Genomic DNA, 11,514 nt, shown 5'->3' on the forward strand with positions numbered 1-11,514 from the left:
CCTAGGCCTAGATTTTAATTCTGATTTTGTGATCTGGCTCTAATGAACTGTGACCTTTCTGAACCTTGTTTTTTGTCTGTCCAGGGGGCTTGGATTAAGTGATCCCTATAGTTTTTTGTTTTGTTTTGTTTTGTTTGCATCAAAAGGTCACTGACTGGATTTGTTATGGGTAACTTGTGAAAGGAATTCAGTTTTTGAATTTATTTTAATTACTTTTGTAAATAGGATTCTTAAAGCCTTTTTACAGTAACATCAGTTTTATAATTGGAAAATTTAAGAACAGCATATGATCATAATACCACTAAATTTATTCTCATTGAGGTGCTCTTTAAAATCTGTCACTTTCTTGGTGTAAGTCTCTTGCTGAATATTAAGGGTTTTCCAAAGTCAGAGGTGACTGAGGTAACCCAGTGATTATAACTGATAATATATTAAAGAGAAACATTTATTATTCTAGCCAGAAGCTCTGAGATTAAAGAATTTAATAAGAGGAATGTTTTTTCTGGCTTCAGAAGTTCTTATTCTGTATTTCCAAAGTACAGTATCAGGTTTCCAGTTTTTTAGAAAACAAAACACCCTGTACATTTTTGAATTTTAAGTTAAAATGTTAATTTATTTTTACATGTAATACTCTAAAAATCCTACAATTCCTGTAATCATTATAACCTATTATAATATTATTTTTCAGGTACATGGTAAAGCATAAATCCCACTTGAGATTCTGAATTTTACTTGGTTTCCCTTTTTTCTGGAGATCTGGATTAAGAAGCATGGATATACCTTGACCTAAAGACTGAGACTCAAGCTTTATGAATTTATCAAGAACTTACAAATGAAGAAGGTCACAGATCGATCTTTTATAAGACCTTATTTGATGCTTTATGCTTCAAAGGGATGATGCTTGTCATCCATATAAGCAAACTTTTTGGCTTACAACTATTTTTTTAATATTAGCCTTCTAGTCTGTAATGGAAATTGTATATTTTGATAGAAGTTTTTTCTCCATTGGTTAAATTAGCATTACTTAAAATTTGTTTCTTTAGAAAATAAATACAGGTTATAAATGTGTGTATATTTAGAGGTTAAAAGCCTCTCTAGGCCATCTTCTGATTTTTCAGTGCTCTATAATTCCTTTTATTGAAAATACTATGTTATGAATGATATTAAATTTTAGTCTCTGGAACTTCCAAAACTAGCAAAGGGATGTGACTATTTTGAATGAATCAGAATGTCAACTGTATGTATACTGTACCTATTCTTTATTTAAAAAAGAAAAATGAAAAATCAACAATTCTTCAGCTTTGGTTGAACTGTTCAGCCTTTTCAAGACTTCTTTACTTAAAATGAATGAATACATTTAATGAATGTACATTCTTCTCACTGACTTTGGTGATTTTAAAACTTAGAATGATATTTCTATCTGTGCTATCTTTCCACTTGAAAAATCTCAAAACACAGATTAAAAACCTGTTAGGCTATAGTACTTTTTATTTTGGGAGCCAGAGTATGTTTGGGGGAAGGAAATATATTAGTCCTACTGCAATGTAACTTTAACTTTCTTATTTTTTCTCATAAGTTCACCTTTGATTCTTACTTTATATGTATGGCGTAGGATTTTGAGACTTCTATTTCTAGGCATGTTGATCTTGGAGTTCTTATCTTCCATTATCCCTAAATATTGATAAATTCCCCCAGACACCAAAGAACACATTTGCTTAATTAAGTGTCTGAAAAGAAACAAGATAAAAACACTGGTATTTTTATGTGCGTGTTCAATATCGTATAAAATATAAAACCTATATTTTAACTTAGTAAAATATTTTACTACTTCTCTACTTTAGAGTGTTGCATCCAAGGTACAAATGAATGAGCATTTTCCTTGAGTCTTGATTTCACCTTTTATTACTTAAAAGCAACTTGGAACCTCTACTCCCCTAAAGAGTTTTTGCCATTAGGATCGTTGCTGATCTTTCATCTTGTGTCATTTTTTTCTCTATTCCCCACCCCCCCAAGTGATTTTTCTTAGGTCAGCTTTTTTTTTTTTTTTTTTTTTTGGTAAACATTTAGCTCCTCCTTATGTTATGCTGACATTACCTAGCCTCATTTTGAAATTTAATGCTATCATAAAAATGAGAAGCACTTACTATTTATTTTTAATCACAAAAGTCCATACCAGTAGTGAATAGGAAAAGTATTTATTCGTATGGAATTCACTAGGTTCTTAAGAAAAGCAGTCAGCATTTTAAATTATTAGATTGTAGGATATTTATAAGGTTTGAACAGATTCTACCCCCTTCCATTCTTTGCATCCTCTCTTCTTGAAAACAAAAGAGAACTCAGATTTGTTCACTTTAAAATTTCTCAGCATATAAACTGTCTTCAAAATAAATTATGTATTGTATAAACTTTCTCCATGATGAAATCGTCGAGGACTAGAATCTGTGATATTTTAATGTAAGATTACTTGTTAAGACTACTACAAGTGGACAAGAACTACCTTTCTATAAAGATTTTTAGTATTTATACTTATGTCATATAAGAAATTTACTTGATACAGAGTGTGGTTAAAATTGGGAACATCTACTTTAAACAGGGTTTATTTTTCTATCTTGAATTTGCCTTATGTATATTCAAAGGCTTCTGGAAATACTGTAAAGGAACATTAGGAAAAGTACAAATATGCTGTGCTATGTATTTTAAAATCAGACCCTTAGTATGTACTTATTTTCTTTTTCTTTTTTCAGTAGTTCGGTCCCTTATTTAGGTCCATGTAATTAATTTAATAGCCATTAATTCCAAAAACAAATTTTTTTCAGCCAATCATTATCTCATGACTCCCAAGTCCTACAGCAGCACCTATCACTGTGCCTTGCACATAGTAGGCGTTCAGTAAATAATTTATATGCATGAATGAATTTTCAGTGTGACAGATTTATTACAAAAAGTACTCTTTGACTAGGTCTTAGAGTTTGAAAATACAGAATTACAGGGAATGAAGAGGTATACATAGATATTTTAACGGAAATGAGGTATGCATTAATAAACTTGACTTACCCGGAAGTTACTGTTAACTGGAGACACCCTTGTCTTGTCCCACTGGTAAAAGAAAATTCCATTTCTTTCTTTATAGGACCCTCTTCTGAGTCAGGTACATTAAGAAGCTTGTTGGTTTCAGTCAGTAACTCTCAACCCTGACTGCACATTACAATCATTTGGGGGACCTTTTAAATATACTATTGCCTGATTCCTGATTCTGATTTAATTTGGGCTGAGACCTGATCATCAGTATTTTAAAAAAGTTCTTTAGGTAATCTCATGTTCAGAAAGGATTGAGAATCACTGATTCAATTTGTTGTTGAAAACAGTGCCAGTATTAAATGTTTCCTCCTCATCCCCTTTCCTCATCTCTCCTCTCCTTTTTCTTTTTTCTTTTTTCTTTTCTTTCCTTTCCTGCTTTTTTTTTTTCTTTTGATGACCACCTTTTACACTAGACCATCCCCCTTATTGATGGTATTGGTCTACAGTTCCACATGACAAATTCAAGTCTTATTTATTTAATATAGGAGTATTTTGCTGTTTAATATTTAAACAATGTTTAATATATTTCATTATAAACTAGTATTACAGTTTATGATTTGTTTCCCATGTGTCCATATCTTTTACTAACTTTTTTTTAACAGCAGCATGACAACAATCCATACAGAAATAACTAGTTCATAATGAGGAAAATTTCATAATTAGTTTTTAAGGTAGAAGAAAGTAAAGTATTAATTTCTTATCTGCCATGCAGAATTAGAGTTTGCTTATGAAAGGGAAGAGTCATACTTTTTAATTGGTCTGCACAGAAAAGTAAAAGTAAATTATTCATTTAAATAAAATTCATTATCAAACATTGAAGGAAATATTTTTCCTAAATAAAAATTTTTGTGACTCCTAACAAAGTTAAAGCGATACATTTTTTTTGGAGGGTGGGGAGGGCATATTTAGTTGACATATTTCTTACTATATAACAATTCCATTTTATTGGTATTAACAATAGAAATGATGATAGGATATACATATGTGGCCAGAAATAAAGTGCCACTTTGTCAGATAACGATTATCTGAGTCTTAGTTGTTGAACTAATTAGTTTTTGAGACCAGCAGTATATTATAAAAGCTAATCAAAATTAAAACATGAAAATAAATTTAATTACATGCACCTTAATATTACTTGACTGAATTTTTATTCACTTGGATTTGATAGTCAATTGGTTACCCTAACCATAGTAAATTAACTTTATAAAAGGACAAATGACTGAATTTGACTTAAATTAAGAACTGGATTAGGAATTTTGAAATGCTGTGTCCTATATATTCTGGCCTATCCATTGCCACATTTGGCTGTATTGTGGTGCCAGCATGGTTTCTATATTAATATGTTGGAATAACTAAGGAAAAATTGAAAATGTATAAATAGGTGTATAAAGAATTTAGTAAATGCATAATAGGCAATAATACTTCCAGGTCATTGATCTGTTTGGGCTTATATGTATTATTTTAGGTAGTGTTTATTAGAGTATCTTGGGAGTTATAAATGTATGCCATTTAAATGAGTAAAGCTAATGAAATTTTATTGCCAAAATTCAAAAAGTGGGGGCTGCTATGTCAATTTTAAGTAAATGATGTATCTGAGAATTTTGTTTGCTACTGAATTCCCTTTCTATCCAGTTTAAGTTTACTAAAAGTTACTTAACCTCCAAGTTTGATTATAGTGCTTTATATATAATGTAGTTCATTTACATGGTGTAGGCACTATAAATGATTGTTTAGCCACCAATTTGTATTATTTCTCAAGCAAAGTGGTTCTTGAATGGAGCTTAAATTTGGGCCATGTGATCTGATAAAATGTTCGGTGATTCTTACTCCATTTCAGTGGATTTTTAAATTTAAAGTTTAATTGTAAATAAAACATTTTGTAGTACTTTACTTCAACAGTCTTGGGGACATGCCTACCCCACTTCTACCCTGCTCTTCATCCCTCCAGCCAAAAAATCACACTCAACCAAGAATACGGAAACTGTATTATGGGGTAGGATATGGATGATGACCGTCTTTCCATAAAAGGATTTATGAGATTTTTCAGGCATAGTATTTCTGTTTTGAAAATAAATGCAATATGAGTTTTCACTTTGAAAACTAATGAGTTAAGTACATTTATAGTCTTCTGTTAATGAGTTAGATAACGTAGAGAATCATAGTTCTTCCTAAAAGTACCAAGCCACATGCTCTATTGAGCTTAGTTTGCTTATGGTCCAATTTACTATCTCCTTTATTGTTTTAATAGAATTAATCATCTTTACAGTTTGAGTACCCTGATTTTAACATTTTATAGTTTGAAAACAAACTGTACTCTGCATATAATCAAACCATTAACAGCATCATCCTATTGGTTGTGCCAGTGATAATGTGTGACTCTTTTGCAATGAAATTTCTTTAATGAAGAATTTAATGGGCCCTATTCAAACTTAATTTCCATTCAGTTCATAAGTGCCCACTAAATATGTTTTATCCTGCTCTTCTGTTCATGTGATCATCTGCTCTTAGGCAGATGAGCATTCACATAACTAAAATAGATATAGCAAGAGTTGTAGATGCTGTTGGATTTTTTTCAAGGCTCAGAGGTGCTAGTATATAACAGCACATTGCCAAATAAGCTTTTTTTCCTCTCATTTTCTAAAACACTTTCCATTTTTATTTAATCGTGTAATGATCAGGTGTTTAACATAAAAAGTAGCTCTAGAGAAGGATGTATTGTTGAGTCATAATTATTTGTAGGTACTTTGTCACAGAATTATAGTTTATAATTCATCATCCAGAGAATGTTGATTTATACTACACAACTAATGTAAATAGGGCTCAGGCTATATAAGAAAGAAGAAATCAGAGATTTGGTTAATCACACTTGAATATTTTTTTGGACTGTACTTGATTTACCAAAAATTTCCAAATGGAAACCCATTGAGTTACACAACATTCACTGTGATAAAATATGGTAATTTACACTCAAAGAAGAACTGCATTCATGGAGTTTACCATGTTAAAAATGTAAATATGGTAATGGCATCAATTTCTCTTTTTAAAATTGTTAAATAATATATGTTTTTCTTTAAAATGGAATAGTTTGAAATTTTATCAAGTTGGTGTGTGTAATGGTTGGGGAAGATCAAATGAGCTTGCTCATGGCTTATTCGATTATTTTAGCCCTATTGGGCATCACTAATGTTTATGGCATTTTGACTGTAAAACAGTTTTAAAGTATTTGTATTCTTAGTTATGTGTTTTTATTTCATTATACACCATTGAGTACAAAAAGGAAGTGTAAGGGTTACTGATGATGAAATAAACTGGGGGGCATTAATGTAGTTGATGTAGGAATTTGAAGAGAAAGAAGAAATTATATGGGAACTCCAGCTCAGTGGGAAAAAAAGTAGTAGGATTTGGGCAGTGATGTATCTTTTGGGGGTTTATACATAAATTTAAGTGAAACTAGGCAAACCTGTGGTATGAAATTTCTCCAGCAGCATTTAGTGGCTTGATTGCAGGTGTAGAGAAAAATAGATTTTCAACTTTTGATGGAAGTAAAAGCAGGCCGGGGAGGTGAAGATACTCACAAGTGATGATTTATAGTACCAGGATATGGAATCTTAGCTCTTCAAGGAATAAACAATATAAAGGAGGTGGTGGATTGTATGAAAGTGGGGCTGATCCATGAACTGAAATCTTCAGTGAAATGAAGCTAAAAGTAAGTCTGAAAGAGAAGAGAGGATGGGATATATGAAATCAAGATTTCAGAGGTGATAGGGTATTGATGAGGGAAAGTCAAGAACTTGGAAGTGACTGAGATAGAAGAGCTCTTTGGAGTCAAAGATCTGAGACCGTGGTTACTCATGTGAGTGTTGAAGTAACAACGACAAGAATAGGGCTGGCAGGGAAGAGAGCCACAGGCTATGACTCAGGTCGATGGCAACAAGAAAATTGTAAATGGATAGCATGAACTTTAAGGACCCATGCTCAAAATCATTGGCTTTGTATCAAGAGATCAGTGAATGTACATTTAGATATTTCAGGATTTTTTTTTAAGGGTATAGATCATTTCAATGCCCTCCTCTAACTTTTTTTTTTTAAATTATGTGCATGTTCCATTAGCACAGATTATGAGGGCTTTTATTGTACTAAGTCCTCTCTGACAGCCTTTCTACCTTCTCTGAGTCTTACTTTCCCCAATTTGCTCCCACATCAGGCTAGTTCTTGTATTCTTTGCCTCTTCTGTAGTGTAATGTTAATGGAGTGGATAAAGTTCTTTTTTTGGAAGACCTGAGCACCACTCTGTTCTGAGGGTCCATAACGTGCCCAAACTCCTAGTTGTATGTACATCTCATTTCTGAGGGAGAACACCATGAATGGTTCCCAAAGTGGCTACAGGGTACTGGAAAAAAGGAATACCTGGAAGTACTGGAGGTTGTAAAGGGTTTTTCATTGACTTTTCTATGGGCATCTTCTTATTCTCAGTTTGTTTTGTTCTAGATTGTGGTTGAGAATTCTTGGAATGTTGTCAGCTTTCTTTTCCTACAGTGAGGTGGGTTAGATGTTATTTTGAGCCTAATCTAAATCTTACCTGAATCTGTTTCTTTCTTTGGTTTCCTTGTTAACATGAGGTGGTATGTGTCTTTTCTTGTTTGGTGGCTGATGGTTTACTGTTTTTCCTTTTTTCTCACTCCCCTACCAATTGTTAAGTGTGATGGAGCTCTGATCGTACGTCATTGTCTTCACCCAGAAGTGACCTTACGTATTCTTGATGGAGGAAACAAGCCATGGACTTCTCAATACTGTATCTCAAAAACGTGTGCATATAATAATCTTTCTTTCCTCCTATTACAGTGATTTAAATGTCCTGTCATCCATCAAGGACTTGTCTATTCATACGTGTTCTTCTACAACCTCCCCCCCACTATCATCAGTTTTGCCCTATTACTGTTTCTTCTCTAGTTTGTGTTTTTATCCTGTCATACCCTGTACTTATCCCTTCCACCCACATTTAAACTGGGTTGCACCTTTCATCTTAAACAGGGTTCTAGGGAGGTGGCTTGAATATGAGCACCTCACTCTCGATTCATGGAATTAGAGGAAAAGAGTGCAGTCCACATGTGTGGTACTAGGAAGACTAGCTTCAGAGTACCTGCTGGGCTACTGCATGGTGGGCTCTCAGTTCCTGTTTGTTTGGGTCCTGGCAGCTTGCTGGTTAACACATCCTCAGCCCACAGAAGCAGGTAACTGGCTTGTTTGTATTGCTCGTGGGTTTATTGCCTCTCAGACTGTCCCACAGTTTGACTTGTGCCAAAGGGTGAATGAGCTGACAAAGGAAAATAGTCTAGAGAAGCCTAAAAAACAAACAAAAAAAACCTCAGAAGTGGGTGGTGGTGAAAAAGAATTGCTGGTAGAGATGGATGACAACTTTAATTTTGAAAAAGCACATGAGGAAATTCACAGTGTGAAGTAAACTTTCTGTAAATTAAAAGCCCAACACATTAAAATGTAGTAAAAGTGGGAAATGGCCATCTTGAGGACCAAATTAGTGGCCTGGAATTTGTGCAGTAGTAGTTCTCTCTAGAAAAGCAAAACCCAAAGACCTGGAGATTGTAGTAAAAATGAAAACACCTTAAAGAAAAGTTTAGGATATTTAACGTGAATAAGTGAAGAAAAAAGGAAACAGACTTAATTCGTAAATACTAGAGGACAGTTACACGGTTTGAAAGGGTTCTTGCTATATAGGTTCCATGTAACATCAAGGGCATGAAAGACACCTAGGTGGACATTTCATTCAAATATTTATTGTCTACTTCATGGCACTGATAAGAACTGTTTTAGTCGCCAGAATTCAGGGTGAACAAAGCATTGCGCCATGCCTTCATTGAGTAGGAAGAGGTAGACAATGAGAAGATGAATAAATCTGTCACACGTGAATAAGTGATAAAGTGACAGTGTTGGGATAAGGTAGAGGCAAGATTTACTATTTTATATGGGGTGACATTTGAGCAGCAATTTGGAGGAAGTAAGGGAACCAACCTCATAAATATCTGGGGAGAAAGTACTCCAGAGAGCGAACAGGAAGTTTAAAAACAAGGTAGTATCATAGCTGCGACTCAAAGACTGGCAAAGAGGCGCCTTGGGTAGAGCTGAGGGAGCAAGAACAGTAAGAGTGAGCACGGAGTGGCAGCAGGAGAAAAGATTATGTGGGGCTTTGTAGACTGTTGTAAAGCCCTTGGCTTTTATTCATTTGTACATATGGGAAGCCACTGGAGAGTTTTTGGGCAGAGGAGTGACCTCATGTGACTTTTAGTTTCAAGAGTCACAATGCTGTTGGAAAATAGACTGAGGAGTAAAGGCAGAAGCTGGGAGACCAGCTCATTAGATATTTCAGTAATTTGGGTAAATCATTAGGGCTTGGACCAATGTGGTAATTGGTGGAGGCGTGACAAATAGATTCTGGAAATAATTTAAAAGTAGATGGATTGGGTGCGGTGTGTGATAATAGAGTCAACAATCAGGTTTTTTGTTTTGGCTTTTGCCTAAATAATCGGAGGGATGGAGTTCCTGCTTACTATGCTAGGAAAGAACTGTGTAAGGGTCAGATTTGGGGATGATAGCAGCTGAGGGAATCAGGAGTTTTGGGGAATGTTGAGTTTGAGATGCTTGTTAGACATGCAGGAGGAGATACTCGAATTCTTCAATTTCAGGGTAAAGAGAGGAATTTATAAAGGAAAAAAATCAAACCTCCAAGCTTTAGAGAATGGCTACAACTAAATCTGTTTCCCAGTTGTGACCATTTATCTTGAGGCTATGCAAGGATCCAAGAGTGTATCTCCCAAGTAACCTCAGTTGAAGAAAATGCACATTAGAACTTTTAAGAACTTCAAACAAATAAAGACTTGTATTCTGTGGTAGAGTGGGAATTTGTAATGTTAAGTGGTAAGTATTCTTGAAGCAGGAAAGACATACTACCTGGAAAATCTCATCATTAGCTTTAACTACTAAGCTATCTCAGTAAAACCTGGAAGTGAGGCCTGAGCAGGGAGTAAAGAGGGAAAGCATCCTAAATTTCTTCTCCCTGGTGAGAAAAATGATTTTATGGAAGATGAACAACACTTGTTCTTGCAACTAATCGGAAGTTCTATATTTTTGACCAATAAGTTTTTCATTTTTTTTAAAGATTTTATTTATTTATTTGACAGAGCACAAGCAGGGCGAGTGGCAAGCAGAGGGAGAGGGAGAAGCAGTCCTCCCGCTGAGCAAGGAACCTGATGCTGGGCTTGATCCCAAGACCCTGGGACCATGACCCGAGCTGAAGGCAGACGCTCAACGGACTGTGAGCCACCTAGGTGCCCCGACAAATAACTTTCTAAAACCCACTAACGCACTTTGGAATATTTAGAAAAAAACAAAACATTGTATTAAGGTTTTGGAGATTTTTAAATAGGTCAGGAAATTATTTCCAAGTTGTTAAATTGTGAAGATACGGACATTTTGATAGGTATTATGTTTTCAGCTGCAAAAGCACAAAATAAATTTTTTTCCAATAACCATTTTTAAAATGTTCTTTCCATAGCAGTTTTTTCCCAGCAGTAATTACTTTCTTGTTCATTCACACTTCTGATCATCTGACTTCTGATCAATTTCTAACCTTGTTATTTGGCAAAGAGCTAATTTAGTTTTAAGAGAAAGGTCAACTCTGTCATTTTCTTGTTCCCACTTGCTTCCATTATTACTGTTATCTTTAAGGTATTTTTGTTTGTTCATTTTGTTTTGTTTTTCTCAGAGATCTCTCTATGCCACTTTTCTATTTTGTAAAGTATAAAGTGTTGTCTGTCACACCATGCTGGATGAGGGAATGAGAATTGCACTGTCCGGTCTTTTTCTTCCCTCAATTCACCTTGTACTGTATAGAGATCAAGTGAAGGCATCTGTGTCAATTCATATATTAACTATTAATAAAGCTTAATTTAACTGCAAATATATATTTTAGTGTCTTCTTCCTGCACCCGACTAAATCATCTTGCATGCTCCGTGGAGTGTGCATGCCCTACCTGGGGACCAATAGCATTAAGTAAAAATGTTTTCATACAGTATTTATCAAAAAGTGTGTGGACCAGGAGCGTTAGCATTCCAAAGTGGGGGTAAATTGTGTAATTGTTCAAGTACAGATTCCTTGACGTTTATTTCAAATTTACTGAATGGGTTTTTGTGGTGTGAGAAAGCTAAAGAATCCACATATTTAACAAGATTCTCATGTGATTCACGGATGCACTATTTTGAGAGTCATTGACTTTGAAAACCTGAAGCCAGATTATATTTTCAACCTCATCAAATGCTTCCGTCCCAAAAACTTAGGTCCACATATACCGCTTTGCAGTCTTTCAACATGCCATCCTTTTTCATAGCTCCATGCCTTAGTAAATGTTCCTTTCCCTGTATAGA

The 11,514-nt window shown here is 34.5% G+C and overlaps 1 protein-coding gene across 2 annotated transcripts in view; it reads left to right on the plus strand.

The window, feature by feature from the left end:
• Window positions 1–11,047, plus strand: part of CDC73 (cell division cycle 73) — a 116,876-nt gene extending 105,829 nt beyond the window's left edge. For both annotated transcript variants that reach the window (XM_027609994.2, XM_027609993.2), the window contains one exon: window positions 689–11,047. In XM_027609994.2, coding sequence (XP_027465795.1) covers window positions 689–699 — 11 coding nt within the window. In that variant the 3' untranslated portion in view covers window positions 700–11,047. The remainder of the gene's footprint in view (window positions 1–688) is intronic.
• The last annotated feature ends 467 nt before the right edge of the window (window positions 11,048–11,514 follow it).

Source organism: Zalophus californianus, chromosome 10, assembly GCF_009762305.2.
Source record: "Zalophus californianus isolate mZalCal1 chromosome 10, mZalCal1.pri.v2, whole genome shotgun sequence".
Lineage (NCBI taxonomy): Eukaryota > Metazoa > Chordata > Mammalia > Carnivora > Otariidae > Zalophus > Zalophus californianus.